At 54.5% G+C, this 15283-nt stretch overlaps 1 protein-coding gene across 9 annotated transcripts in view; it reads left to right on the top strand.

The window, feature by feature from the left end:
* PCBP3 (poly(rC) binding protein 3) overlaps positions 1-15283 on the top strand; it is a 211537-nt gene that overhangs the window by 152410 nt on the left and 43844 nt on the right. For all 9 annotated transcript variants that reach the window (XM_060100331.1, XM_060100338.1, XM_060100336.1 and 6 more), the window contains one exon: positions 4333-4468. In XM_060100331.1, coding sequence (XP_059956314.1) covers positions 4459-4468 — 10 coding nt within the window. In that variant the 5' untranslated portion in view covers positions 4333-4458. The remainder of the gene's footprint in view (positions 1-4332; positions 4469-15283) is intronic.

Here is a 15283-nt window from a genome sequence, read left to right as displayed (position 1 = left end):
TTTTAGGAGAATGTACAACCTCTAAATGTCAGGTGCAGCTTTACACACACACATGATATCCCACAACTCGCTCCGTGTTCACTGTCCTTGTGTGAACTGTGACGGGGGTGCCATGGCGTCCCCGCCAGATGGGTGGTTTGTTGGTTTGGCCCTGGGGTCGCTCCTCAGATTAACCCCTCGCGGGCTCTGGGGCATCGAGGCACTTCCTCGCCATCATCTCTTGGCTGGATTAGCTGGTGATCTCCTGAGTTCTCTCCCGGCTTCCTCTCCTGCCGCTTTTCACCTTCAGCCTGGTTTCCACACCAGCAGCCAGATTGCTGGTGTTAAAATATCGTGATTTATCAAAATCCTCTCACATCCCTGTTTCCCGCAGGTTCCACCTGCCCCCTCTTCAAATGGCCTAAAGCACCCTGCCCGCCTGCCCCCACCCGCTCCTGCCGCCCAGCTTCCCAGCAGGAGGGCTCACAGAGGATGCCCAGTAGAGAGCAGGACAGCCCTGCTCCCGGTCGTCCGATGTCTCAGACCTTCCGGTGGAGAGGGTGCGGACGGCAGTGGGAGCCGCTCACGCCCGCGTGCACATGCGTGTGTCTGCCTGTGTGCGCATGTGTGTCGTTTGCGGCTCGATGGGCCGCTTTCATCTGGACTGTGCCTGGGAGGGGATGCGCCGTCCTCGGGCTCTGGTCCTTTGAAACTGATTCGTTGTGGCGGCTGTTCAGCGAGCCGCCGAAAACCACTGCTCCTGTTGTCACTAAGTGGGTCGCACAGCGAGGGGCGGCCGCAGAGGTGAAGAGGGGAGTCGTGAGCCCTACTTTATCTCCTCTGTCACCCCCCTTTCCAGCACCAGTTGAGTTTTGAAAAGGGAACGGCAGAGCCTTCCCTCCGAGCCTGTCCCCGTCGCTCACCACCGCTCGCTCCGCAGGGAGCTCGGTGTCCCGCTCCCTGAAGCTGTGGCTGATGTTGGGAGAAGTGGGTCATGGCGCAGGCGAGTCAGTCACATCGCTCTCCGTGTTGCGGTCTCGTGGTGCTTCTTATGAAACCTAGTGCCAGGTCAGGCTATGTGTTTAGTAAACACGTTCCCTTCAGAGGTTTCTAGGGTGATACAAATTTCAAATCGAATGCCTTTTAGTTCATTAACTTCTGGCTTTCTTGCGCTGTCCTCAGAAACTGCTGTCGTGCTCTTTCTACTTTATGAGACTTGCTGTGAGGGTAGCCCTGTCTGCTGGGACGCCGAGAGTCTCAGGGAGGAGCAGGAGGGCTCATTGTCCTCTCAGTTCTCGTCCCCGTCACCCTCCTGGGTTGATGTCAGCATTTCTGTCCTGAAGAGTCACCCTTTCCCAAGAGGAAACCTCTGGGTGTCCCTGGGAACAGGAGTACTTGATTGGTGACAACGGTGCCACGGCACTTGAGGCCCTAATGCTTCCTCACAGACAATTCTAATCGTTCCTGCTCTTTCCACCCACTTCCCTGCCCCTCTGACCTGTGGAACCACTTGATGCCTGCAGGCCCCGCTCTTCCTAGAATAGGGGCGAATGGCCGGCTTCCGGGTGGCTTCTCCCCTTAGAGGCTGCGGTGTCAGTATCTCTGCTTCGCTCCTTATTTACCACGTTCTCACCACCTCCCAGACCCTAGGGCTGTGCTGAAAGCTGTGGTTGGTTCTTCTCGTTCCTCCTGACTTCTTAGTGTTTGTGGGTTTGTGCTGTTTTATTTTGTGAGCATCACTTCAGTGCAGTTTCTGTAAGGGTGGAGTAAACACATGTTAACTCTGTGATGTTTAATACGAGGTCTCTTCCACTGCCTTTTTTAAAAAAAAAGCTTTTGAGTATTTATTACCTTTGTTCCTTTTAATTGAGTATAATTCACATACCATACAATTCATATTTTAAAATTGCCCATTTTAGTAGTTTTCAGCATATTCACAAAGGTGTGCAACCATCACCACTATCTAATTACACAACGTTCTCGTCACCCCAAAAGAAACCCCACACCCATCCCATTACCCTCTCTCCTCAGCCCTAGGAGCCATGGGTCTACTTTCTGTCCCCATGGGTTGGCCTGTTCTGGACGTGTGCTGTAAATGGGAGCACGCGACACGGGGCTTTCCGCGTCTGGCTTCTTTCCCTTCTCGTAATGTCCTCAAGGTCCATCCACGTTGCCGCGCGGGTCAGCACTTCATCCCCTTCTTTGCGACTGAATAACATCCCGTTATAAGGATGCGCCACACTTTGTTTATCCACCTTCATCAATCGATGGACGTTGGATTGTTTCCAGTTTTTGACAGTTATGAGCAACACTGCTGTGAACATCCATGTACAGGTTTTTCTGTGGACGTATATTTTCATTGTCTTGGGTATATGCCTAGGAGTGGGGTTGCTGGGTCATACAGGAACTCTGGGTTTAACTTGTGGAGGAACTGCCGGCCTGTTTTCCAAAGGGGTTATATCATTCTATATTTCCACCAGCAATGTATGCAGATTCCAGTTTTTCCATATCCTTGCTGACATTTGTAATTTTCTGTTTCTTCTTATTATTATTATCGTTTTCATTATTATTACTATTATTGCCATCCTAAGTGGCTCATTGTGGGTTTGACTTGCATGTTTCTAATGCTGAAAGATGTTGAGTTACTTTTCCTGTGCTTATTGGCCATTTCTATATCTTCCTTAGAGAAACATATGTCAAATCCTTTGTATATTTCTTAATTGTTTTTTATTGTTGAGTTGTAGAAGTTTTATATATAGTCTGAATATTAATCCCTTCTTAGGTATCTGATTTGCCGATATATTCTATTAGGTAGGTTGTATTTTCACCTTCTTATTAGTGCTCTTTGATGCACAAAAGTTCTTAATTTTGATGAAGTCCAATTCATCTACTTTTTGTTGCTGCCTGTGCTTTTTGGTGTCATATCCATGAAATCATTGCCAAATCCAATGCCATGAAAAAATTTTTTCCAGTGTTTTCTTCAAGATGTTTATAGTTTTAGCTCTTAAGTCTAGGTCTTTGATTTATTTTAAGTTAATTTTTGCATGTGGTATAAGGTAAAATGCAAGTGCACTCACTCTTTGGTGTGTGCTATCAGTTTTCCTGGCACTGTAAGTACAAGACTTCTTTTTTTTTTTTAACTTTATTTATTTATTTTTTTATGCAGCAGGTTCTCATTAGTCATCTATTTTATTCTTATTAGTGTATATATGTCAATCCCAATCTCCCAATTCATCACACCACCACCACCACTCCCCACTTTCCCCCCTTGGTGTCCATGCGTTTGTTCTCTACATCTGTAAGACTGTTCTTTTCTAATGGGCAAGGGAGCCAAGACAATCCCTTGTTCTTCCATTGCTTTCTGATGAGTTCCCACTCGTGACCTCCAGGCCTCTCTGATCCTCCAATCGGTAACACGCTGACCCTTTTCCTGCACCAGTGGAGACACCGTCTGCCCCTGTGAAAGAGGAAGGCTTTTACTCAATGTCACCTTCATGGCATTTCCTTACATTTCGTATTTTCTCATTTATTTCATTTTGAACCTCAAGGTATTATATGGGTGAGATATTTTAGCTTGAAACAGACTCAGTGATGTTGTTTATTGCCTAAAATGGTTACCTGATTGACATGGAGAAAGACAGAGAGATTTAACGTGGGCTTCTCATTATGTTTGGTGCTGTGCCCTCACAATTCCAGATGTTGGATGCTGCTGTGAAGAGCCTTTTAAGGCATCCCTGGCAATAACGTGCTGGGGTCGTTACACCTGGACTTGAAAAGCAGCGAAGAGGATATGTTATGAACATGAGTTCTTGTGCCTGGGGGTGAAGTTTCCTGTTTGTGCAACAATGTGAATTCAAAGAGTGAAGAGTCAAGAAACTTAGACCAAGGAGAAAATGATGCACTCTGGAAAAGACTAGGTGGACAGATTGCATGCTGAAATGGAAGGGTTCAAGTGAAATGATTATACCAGTTGTAAAGTAGAAAACCAGCCGTGTGTTTAAGTTAATATATAGTTTCATAACTTTTAAAATCAGTATATATACATATAAATATACTAAATATTACAAGTAGAAAGTTGACTGTTTCACTTCTATTCTCAAAAGTGTATACAGTTTTACCAAGCACTTCTTCTGCACTGCTCATCTGTGCAGTGGAGGCCCCTCCGGTGCGCATGGGGCGGGTCCCAGGATGGGCTCTCACTGGCATTTCATCACATTCCATGCATCTCACGCCTGAATCTTAAGAAATGCTTGCTGCTCTGCTGAACACAAGAAAGAGGTTCTGCTGAAGCTCAGTCCCGCTGGACAAGGTCCTAATTCGTAAGCTCATTTGCCCCTGTGTTTTGTGTTTCAGGTCGGTGGGCTCCACGACCGAAGTTGGTCCTCCCGTGAATTGCCAGTTCTGGTTGTGATGCTCTAGGTCACAACGAGTGTGAACACACGCTATCTATGGGCCTGCTCTGACTCGTCCAGCCTGCTTATGGGGGAAGGTGAGTGGCTGTGAAACGGCCCTTGTCTGCTTGTCTGTTTACCAAGAATGTGTAGCAAAGTCAGACTCACCACGGAACATTAGAATGTGTCTGAAGTGGCACCAGGCTGTATTTTACCCTCTTTAGCCCGTGATACGGTGTCAGCTGGGAGTAGTGCCAGGGAGCGAAGACGAGCCATGAAAAAGGAAACTTTAAGAAAGGAAATCGATGCAATAATGTGATCAGGCAGGAACATCATTCCTGATCGGCTCTTGAAAAGGCACATCTAGAATTTGAAGAAGCAGGTTTAAGCTGAGGCAGAAATGTTTCTCCCTGGCTTCTTCCCTTGAATTTTTGAGGAACGTGGGATGCCCTTGAACTGTGTTCCCCTGTGTGTTCCCTGTTTTCAGGCCTCCATGACCTCATTCCACTAGGTGGGGAATCTGAAGAGCTGGGTCTGTGGTCTGCTTGCTTATTGGGTCTGTGAGGGACACTAGCCACATGCAGCGCCCTGTGCTAGCGCTGCAGGTGGCCTGGCCCTGCTGACCGTCCTGCCGTGTGGGTGTGGGTGCAGGAGCCCGTGTGCACGTGTGCAGGAGGGGGTGTGCCGGAGCCTGTGTGTCCTGTGTGCCGCTGTGCACTCCACCCAGCACCCTGAGGTCCGAGTTCTGCCCGGGGCTTCAGGGGTCCTGAGCCTGCAGTACTGACTTGCCCTGGCCTCGGTGTCTCACTGTAAATGGAGGCCTCCAAGGTTCCTTGCTCAGCTCTCATGCCTGGTCCTCTCCAGGCCAGTTCTAGTTTATTCACCCGTGCATTTCAGGTCACAAGGGCATTGCCAAAGGCCGAAGAGTGCATGCTAGGGTGCCTTATTCACGCGGGGCCGCAGAGGTGGCCACTGAGAAACTGTTTTCAGCTGTGGGAGTTACTAATCCGGGTTCACGACATACACATTGTACAGGTTCCGAGTCAACCTGTATCCCAGGTGGTTGTCAAAGAAACACGTGCATCTTTAAAAAGTCACCAAACTAAATAAGGGGTACAGGGCCCCGTCACCGACTTTATGAAATTTGTCTTCATTCTTTTCCACGGCAGCTTCTCTTCTGCCCTATCCAAATGTTGTCTGTCTGGCTTTGTTTTGCTTTTTTAATTGCAGCTCAGCATTTTTAATCCTGTGGTGTTTGACCCAATTCCATAAGCCTGCACACTGTGTTGTTTTGATCTTTGCTTTGTATGGAGGAAGGTTAAAATCATTTCAACCTCCAGGTGTCTATTTGCGTGAATGTCAGTGACAGGTCACTTGGAGGCGGCTCTGGTTTTGGACAGGAGCTGGAAGGAGTAGCTCCTTCCACACGACTGGCACGTCCCGGGCTGTTGTCAAGAGCGTGGCTGGTTATGTAAACCAGAGCCGTCTGACTGGGCTTCTTCGGAACCACGTGGAGGTGTAGGACAGGCCCAGACCACCCCCAGGCCAGGCTGCAGCTCAGCAAAGGCGGGGGCTGAGGGACCCCACCAGGCTCTCTGCCTTCCCCCCCGCTGCCCAGCCCCACACCGGGGGCCCCTGCCCTGCCTGTGGGCCTGCCCTCTGCCCGGCCACGTTTGCCAGGTGCCCCTGTGCTCCAAGGCCTGAGCGCCTGACCTCGTGTCGGGCACAGGGCAGGCTGCAGGGGTGATGGGTGGAGTCCAGTGAGACAGAGAAGCCCCAGCCGTGGGCAAGCGAGTGAGCGGCCGCTTAGCACGATGAACACGACTCCCCAAAGCAGGAGGCATAGTGCTCAGCGGTGTGGGTCCCCCCTTCCCGACACCCACGCTGAAGCAGCTAGCAGGCACAGCTGGCAAGGCTCGCCTGTCCTGCCCTGGCCTTGTCCCTGCCCTTCAGCCGCGTTCAGCCGGCTGTGGGCTTGTCAGCCCGACACCCTGGAGGCCACCATCCTCGGTTACCCCGACGTCCAGGCTGCACCTTCTGGCCTCCTGTGTGGTCCCCGTGCCCTCAGCTCCTTCTCTTCGGCCCATGACTCTGGTCCTTCGTGACCCTCTGCTCGCTGTCCCTTCCCTTGTCACTTCTTCAGGGACTCAGCTCCTCCTCCCCCAGCCAGCTGCCCCCGCGCAGAATCAGGCGGGGAGCCTTGGCGGCTCGTCCACCTACCGTGACCACCCCCACCCTGGCGGCCTCGCGGGGCCGCTCGCTCTCCTTGTACCACTCCTGCCCCCACCAGACCCAAAAGCCAGTGCCCAGTCCTCCCAGCACCCTCCCAGTGGCCGACAGGGGGCCCTCAGCAGCCTGTGCCCTATGACCGTGAGTGAGCCCGAGTGACAGGGCTGCCTTTTCTGTCCCTAACAGAGCTGTTGCGGGGACTGGATGAGCTGACGGCGCAGGACATATGGCAGGGCTCCTGGCATCCTCCTCCCCTGCCCAGCCACTGTCGCTGGCATCCCCAGGATGCCGGGCCCAGTGGGCACCGATGACAGGCTGCCCAGTGTGGGCGGGAGTGCAGGGAAGGGCCCCTCCTCACGGGGGTGCTGCCGGCTGGGTCGGTTTGTCCCCCTATCCAGAGCCTCAAGCACGTGTGTCCTTTGACCTTCTGTAAAGAAATATTCTGAGGCAATAAAAGACGGACAGACAGAGGTCCACCCGAAGAGTATTGTTAAAACACTGTTTAATATAACAATTCAAAACCCAGAATAGGGCTTCCCTGGTGGTGCAGTGGTTGAGAGTCCCCCTGCCGATGCAGGGGACACGGGTTCGTACCCCGGTCCGGGAAGATCCCACATGCCGCAGAGCGGCTGGGCCCGTGAGCCATGGCCGCTGAGCCTGCGCGTCCGGAGCCTGTGCTCCACAATGGGAGAGGCCACAACTGAGAGGCTCGCTTACCGCAAAACAAAAGAAAACAAAACAAAACAAAACAAAACCCCAGAATATACAGTCCTTACAGTTGACTATATCCTTATGCATGAAAATGCGTAAAATTAAATGCATAAAATCTTATGCATAAAATGGGATACCATGGGGAATTTGATCACTACTGTGTAGATTTAAATATAGTGACATACAAAAATATTTTGTATATAACATTAAGTGAGAAAAACAAGACAAACTTGGGTGGTTTGGGCCTATTTTTGTTAAAAAGTATAATGACACACACCTACTGGAAAAAAGTCTGACGAGGTCGACCTCAAAACACGGCACTCTCACTGGTGGTCTTTCTGGGGGATGAAGTCACAGGGCTTTTGCATTATATGCATTTTCCGGTTTTTCCCATAACGAACAGTCAGGCTGATTTGGCAGGTGCCACCCCAGTTGGCGTCACAAGGTGCCCCGCGCTCTGCGGGCTCTCCCAGTGGGAGCTCGGCACCACCCCCAGCAAAGCCAGGCTCGTCCTCCCGGACAGCGAGTCCTCTCTGCGCCGGAGTTTCCCCGCTACCTGGTAGGTGTTTGGCTTTTTCCATTGATCTGCATCTGATTTCGTGTGAGACGGCGAGGGGTGGAGGTGGTGGCACAGTCACAGGGCGACCTCCTCCTGCTTGGTGGCAGTGCCCGCTCTGACCGGGGGACCAGCTGCGTCCTCCACGTCCTCTCATGGGTCTGGGTCGGTCCTTCCATCTCGCTGCCCAGACCAGAGCCCCACCGTCGGGCTCACTCCTCTCAGGACGCCCAGCGCTCAGTGCTGTCTAAGCTCCTGTGCACAGCTGGCTTCCAAGGCAGCACCTGGAAGCCCTAAATCACAAGGAAGAGAAAGCTGGGGGAAGGAGAGGGTTTGCGGGTGGTGCCCTTTCAGACGCCTCGTCCTGGTGAGGACCCAGCCCCCGAGCGCGCAGACAGCTGACAGGGGCGGCAGTGGCTCAGCTCTGCAGAGCTGTGTTTCGATTGACACGGGCCCGAGGTCTCTGCCCCCCTCCTTTTCCAGGCCTGAGCTGTCGTGGCCGATGTCCCTGCAGGCACGGCGGTCTGTGCGGTGGCCCCTGTTGGGGGAAGGCGTCATTAAAATGACAGCGCATCCGCCAGGCACACCCCTCCAACGGAACGAGGGGAGCCGGGCGAAAAGTAGGTCACATGTGCCTGGTCCCATGTCACGAGGTCTCCAACCTGAGGCCAATGGGATCTGTAGCCTCCTCTGGTTTAGAACAAAACCGCACTCTAATTTTTCTCCTTTAGCATTTTTATCTTCTCTAAACGGGGAGAGTGACCATCTGTCTGATAGCCACATCCATCCGGCCCTGCCCGACCGCGCAGAGTGGCTTTGTTCTGAGGTAAGGGGCTGCGGGCCCGGCCGAGGCCACGCTGGGCCCGGCCGAGGCCATGCGGAGCCTGGACAGCGGGTGTCCAGGGCCATCCAGCTGGGCTGTGCCCGGTGCTGACGGAGCGGGAGCATGGGGTCCTCCCCGAGAGTTCCAGACGTTCCCCTGTTGGGTCCATCAGACAACAGGGCTCCTCTTTCAGGGTCAGGGTCACTGTTGGCACTCCAGTGTTAGTGAGCTATTACGTAGAAAACAAACAGGTCATTTTTCAGCTATTTGTGCTCCTGGGGCAGGTGTGGGAATCTGATCCTCCCCTCGGAGAGGCCGGTCATCCCCGGGGCCCAGGGCTCTGTTCCCTCCTTGGGACCAGCACCTTTGTTGGGGAATGTCCACCCCTGCGGTGACCAGGTGAGCCGTTGGCATCCACTGGCATGAAATGCACATGTTAGAGTAAGGTCGATGCGTGTGTGTTGCAGCTTGTGGAGCACACACACTTTTGGAGCTTGATGCTAGATGAGAAATAACACCCTTCTGTTGTCCCTGGGGGGCCAGTGAGCATGATTCCTCTGTGAGGAAGCAGGGAAAGGTACAGTACTTTAAAAGTGTTTGTAAAACTAACGTGAGTTTTGTAGCTTATAAATAACAAAAAAAATTTTTTTACCTGTCCTATAAGTGAATCAAAGTATTCCATTAGTTCAGGGTGTCTGATGAAGATATTTTGCAGGTAATGAGTAGAATATAAAATGTTTGCAATATCTGTGTAGTGGGCTGGCCGCTGGTGCCGTATTTAGACAAACTATATGCTCTCGTTAGGATTTCCCGGGAAAAAAATATTTCCAGAGTGGTTTGCCAGAAACCAAAGTTGTATGGTATTTGATTTGAGTGTGTTCTACTGGAGAAAAGGGTTTTGCTTCTCAGAAATAAAATATTTAAAATGTGTATCTTAACTGGCTTTCTAGGAAACATAGGTCTATAGCCAAGTCCATAGAAGTGAATGTGGACACTGTAGATGATTAATTCCCCCACATTTGAGATGTAAAAATAACAGTTGCACCCTTGGTAACAAAATAAGATTTTCTCTTGTAGAAATATTAGGCATTTAGGGTGATACCCAGTTCCTTCCAACTGCAGCCTTTGAAAGAGTCTCGTGAACTATATCTAGAGGGCTCTTTATCCATTTTGCAATCTTGAAGAAAGGGAAATTTTTCTACTATTTCCTTAAGATAGAGCAGGAATTTTCAATCTTTCTTGTATTTGTGATTCTAAACCCTTCCTTTGTGCCTGGAAAAGTGCCCAGTATTTCAATGCAGTTTTCACATTGTCTCCTTTTCCTGTTCCACCTGAGGTACGTCCTCACGGCTGGCAGGATGGAGCTCGGTCATTGTGTGGGTAGCAGGTTCATGTGCGTCCATGTAAATTACGCCCCATAATTGGCTCTGGGGGGGAATAAGACCTGGAAGTAAACCTGCAGCCCAGCCAGTGTTAGGAGCACTGACTTGCCCTTTTTTACCAGCGGAATAGAAGATTGTTTTTCCAGAAACAACACAAACTCAGAGGAAGGTGCCCTAAGCAGAGGGCCAGTCTCTGTCCCCGGCACCCCTCGCAGGCTCCTGACGGCCAGCAGCTTGTCCTTCTGCTTACGTTGGCCTGGGCCGGTCTCTGACGGACATTCTTGGCTTTCCATCCGGCCTCGTCTGGGGACCAAAAGGACTGGGGGAGGAGCTGGGCCGCCTTCTGCACGCGCCCCCCGGGCCACCCCGCCAGTGCCCCATTGTCTCTGCGAGGCCCCTGCTCTGCGGAAGGAGGCGCGGAAAGCCACCGCTGTGAAAGGCACGTCGCCGGGCCCAACAGCCTCAGGAAGGTTTGGGGTCCCGTGCGCCCCCGGGGCTGGAGCCTTGGAAGAGCCGTCTTGGCTCTGGCCGAGGCGGGGGGCTTCAGAGGTTGGGGTCTGAGGACGGGCAGCCCGTCGGGGTGGAGCCGGTGCTCCAGGCGGTCCCCCGGGAGGGGCCCGGCTCCTTCTCCGGGGCATGCCCATATGACGCTCTAGAGGATGGTGCCCGTCAGTGCTTCTCCGAGAGGGTCCTAACCCCCGCCACCACCTGAGAACCTTCTGGAGAAGCAGTCTTGTCTACCCCCACCCGACCGCCTGAGTCAGGAGCTCTGGGCTGAGCCTGGTTGTGTGATCCACAGAACCTTCCTGGGGACGCTGGTGCCCGTGAGTGTGAGAGTCACAGGCGGCGCCACGCAGGAGCCAACGGGCAGACGGCGGTCGGCGGTGTTGGTGCCCGCGGCTGGGTGGGCATGGGGAAGGTCACAGCCAAGCCGTGTGTGTCCTGTTCCCCACGTGTGACCTGGCAGCAGAGTCTCTTGTCCTGCGGTGACATGGGGTCTGTTCCCTGTGTGCCCTTCCCACATGGAGACCCCACTGCTAACAGTCTTGCCCGCAGCACAGAAACCAGAGGAGACACGGCCGCCCCTGCTGCCCAGGCCAAGCCCCAGGCGGCGGCCGGCAGCGGGGGACGGGAGGGACAGCGCTGGGCCTGCTCCTAGGCGGTCGCAACTTCAGGGACTCGGGGACCGGCGGGGGCAGGGCCGAGGCTGGGCTCACTCCCCAAGCGGGCAGCCCCCGCGCCGGGGGTGGGGGGTATCGTTAAGAACAATCCAGAAGAAGGCAAGAAAGGAGAGGGAAAGAAACCTGTATAAAAACACACCGCCGGGCAGGAGTAAGGAAGCCAGTGATGGATGTCGGTGGAGGAGACTGGTCTGGAGGGAGGTGGGTCTGTTTTGTTTGCTTTAATAAAAGTGGTAGAACAGAAAGCCTATTCAGTAAATGGTGTTGGGTCCATCAGCTATCTATTAAAAGAAGCTGAACACCAAGTCAGAAGTTGACCTCACATCAAACACAGATGCCTCTGCACCGAGATGATGAGCTGAAGGACTCAGGACGTGTGGCAACTTGGAAACGGCCTTTTCCGGGGACGGGCACCCCGCAGGCACTCGGCCCAGGAGGCACCGAGGGCTTTGCCCCAAATGGGAGGCCGATGCCCGGTGACAGAAGGCTCAGTCTCGCGTGACCATGTTTGCACCCTGAAGTCCCACTCGGGAGGGGAGGAACGACAGAGCACCGACCTGCCTTGCTCGGAGCTCAGACAACCCCAGGGACCTTGGTGGGAGGGGGGCTGCCCCCAAAGTGCACCCTGGGCGCAAAGCAAGCTCTCCAGCTGGGGCTGAGCCGTGATACAGAGTTGTTCCTTGTCGTGAGTTGGTGGTCACACCTCCTGGTAAGTGTGGGTGTGAAATCCAGCTGTGATTTAAGCTTTGTGCGTTTTACAGCCTCTAAATCATACTGCTTTTAAAGTCAAGCTGAGACGCACACGTGCTGTGATATTTATGCAAAAGGTCACGTGTGTCCCTAGGAAATGCTCAGAACAGGGCCCAACAACAGCGACCCCCCCCCCAGGAGTGGGCTTCAGTCTGCTCTGAGGCAGTTGTTTCCCAGCCCCCGGGATCCCGTGTCCCAGTTGAGAGGGGTCCACCCACACCCACGGCCCACTCTGTCACACTCACACCTCAGCAGGGACAGTTCTGCTGCCCTTTGTTTTGCCTTTTTATTCTGTTCTTTTTGCTCATTTTTAAAAGGATCCCACTGTTATTATAAAGCAGCTTTTTAAAGCAGCTCGTCTGGGTGACTGAGAAACTTGTTTTTCTGACTTTCTGAGGTTTAAATTGCCACAGAGCCTCCTGAGTGGCATCTGGGGGCCCGTGGGTGGCCGGACAGCTGGTGTCAGCTGGTGACACCCTCGGCTCCAGAGCTCCCTGCCTCAGACTGGGCTGGGCAGGCAGGGAAGAGGCAGGGTCCTGTCCCCCGGCTGGGTCCGCAGCCTACCTCCAGGACAGCCGCCTGGCCTGACCTCCAGAAGCACGGCGAGCTGACCGCTCAGAGCATCACCACTGTCCCTGTCCCCCAAGCGCAGTCCCCAGTCAGCAAGGACCCGGCGCTGGTGCTGAGGAAATGGGTGAGGGGTGCCGGGACGCGGAGGCAGTGCCCGCAGGCTTCGCAGGCCGCGCCCTGTCGGGACCCTCGGGGTAGGGTGGCGGTCGGCTCCGGCAGCTCGGTCCAGTCCTCTGTCCTGTTCAGCTCAGGTCCTGCTGTCCCCAGTCCTTGTCTTGCGAAGCTCATGTGACCCACTTCTTCCCGGCCAAGGTCGGGAACTAGACCCCGCTTGGGTGCTGTACGGGTTACCTGCGCCGTGTCTGTACTTGGCTTTACACATCTGCCTTTGTGTTTGAGAGGTGGGAATGGGGAGCCCCCTCCCGTGCACGCGCCTGCCTGTGCTCCCCCAGCACAGCTCAGAGAACACGCCAGGCCTTGCAGGGAGTGAACCGCGCAGGGCTTGCGGGATTAACGGGCCATCAGAGGATTGAAGTCCAGGGAATTAAATACATCAGGAGCATCAGCTGCAGGGCGGGGGGCGGGGGGGCCTCCCACTGGCGGTTCTGCCCCAGTGCTGCTCTCATCTGGAGGCCGAGGTGATACCCGGGCAGCCCTGGGGAGACAGCGCCCAGAACAGGGCCCAGCTCCTGGGAGGGCTGAGTCCGCACATTTCTGGTTCCCCCCACCCCACCCCCACTCTGGCCTCAGGCCTCCTGCCCTCAGCATCCTTCCCCGCCTGCTCTCCGGGGTCCTGACGGGGTCCTGAGGATGGGGGTGGTGCTGCCCTGAGGGACCCTGTGTGGCGGGGAGGCTGACCTCCTGGTGTGAACTGGTAGGAGGTGGGTTTCCCAGGACAGGCCCCCCTCCTTGGAGCCTGGAGAGGAGGGATGGCTCTGGGTGCGTTTCTCTGAGGACATTTTTCAGGCAAGTCCTGGACTGGCCAGCCTGCCTGCCGCCCAGGGAGCGGCCCTGGGAGGGGTCGAGGGCACTCTTTGGGCCCCTGGTTACTAAGTGAAGGAGTCTGTTCCTGTCAGGCAGCGGGGCCCCGCTCTGTTCTTGCCTTGTGACGGACGCCACCTCAAATCCGAGATGAGCTCCGGGAGGGAACCCCGACCAGAGTGCCCCCAACCAGCCTTTTTCCTCATAACTGGTTGGGTTTTATTTCTCCTTAAAAATCTCATGAGCTCAACTAATCTTGGCCTCTTTTGCTTTTCACGCTAACAGGGCAACACCCTTTCTTTTGTTATGTTTATCTGAAATTATTCCCTGATTCCCCCATTTTTCTTGGTATAAATTACCATCTATGTCCCTTTGTTGTAATAGAAGCTGGAAATAAGAGCTCTGTGTCCCCCTTTTCCCCAGTAAAAAATGGTGCCCGGGACACAGGCTTGAAACCAGTGCTTTGCTTTTTCGGGGCAGATGGTCTTGACCGCACTCAAGGCGCTTCTCCTGTCCTGTGTGGCCAGGGAGGCCGTGCGGTACGTGCAGTGCCTCCCAGCACCTGCCTCGGGGCTGCAGCCCAGTTCTGCGCTTCCCAGCTTGAGGCCTCGGCTCGTTCTGGCCTCCTGCCCCCAGCCCCCTGCCTGCCCCAGCCCCCTGCCCCGCATCCGGTCTGTGAAATGGAGGGGCACTTCCTGGCGGGGCTACAGGGAGGACTAGGCCTGGCACGCGGTAAACGTTTTATCAGCTTTAGGTATTGTTATTGTTTGTATGACTATTTAATTTATTAATCTTTTAATTTATTAATCATGTTGACAGAATTCCCAGTATTAAATTACCTGTCTATTCCAGGTGTAAACCTCACTGAGGTATTGTGACTAGTAGTCCTCCAATATTGCCGATTCTGTTTGTTAATATCTGACTCAGAGCTCCTAGCTGACCAGAGGCTGGAACTGCTGGCCCGCGGCAGGACTGGTTCCCCAGTGAGGGGCCTGCTGCCCGCATGACCGCGGCTGTGCCTCCGCCTTGGAGGCTCCCGGGGGCTCTGCCTGGGCTGCACCCGCCTCTACCCTCTGTGCTGTGCTGCGCACCCAGCTCATCCTGATGTCCTGGGCGGCCGCCCACCACACACACGTGCAGGGACACGTCGCCGGACGGTAGGGTGGATAAGCACGGCTCCGTCCCGCCGTTTCCCTCCCGCCGGCCTCCAGTCCACTGCACTGACATCAGGAACCTCAAGCTGTGTTTGGACCGACGCCTGCGGAGCACCAAGTCTGCAGACCCAAGGGCTGGGCTCCACGCGCTCCCGCCCTCGTCTCCGACGTCTCCTGACGCGCGGCTCGCCTGCACTTGGTGCCCCATCCAGATGTCCCATCCCCCGTCCGGGGGGGGGCAGGAGGGAGGCCGCCCACGCTCCCCATGGGGACCGTTCCCCAGCCTCTGGACCTTCACATCCCCTTGGCCCGGAGGCCGTGAGCAGCCGTCCTCTCCTCCCGAAGAGGCGCTTTCAGCTCTCTGACCTACTTGGAGCACACAGCCGACGGGCGGGGGAGGGACCGAACGTGGACTCAGCCTTCTGGACGGCCAGCGGACCAGCCTGCAGCTTGTCCACCAAACTGAGCCCCTGGAGGGTGAGGGCTGCTCCTTGCTTGGTCCTGCATCCCCAGCACAGGCCCCTGCTAGGAACCGAGCGTTAGATGGACGGTCCCTGCCGTGGCCAGCCTCCCACT

The sequence above is a fragment of the Mesoplodon densirostris genome, chromosome 5, assembly GCF_025265405.1.
Source record: "Mesoplodon densirostris isolate mMesDen1 chromosome 5, mMesDen1 primary haplotype, whole genome shotgun sequence".
In the NCBI taxonomy this organism is placed as follows: domain Eukaryota; kingdom Metazoa; phylum Chordata; class Mammalia; order Artiodactyla; family Ziphiidae; genus Mesoplodon; species Mesoplodon densirostris.
The sequence above is the reverse complement of the archived record's forward strand: the minus strand, read 5'-3'. Positions and strand labels throughout refer to the sequence as shown.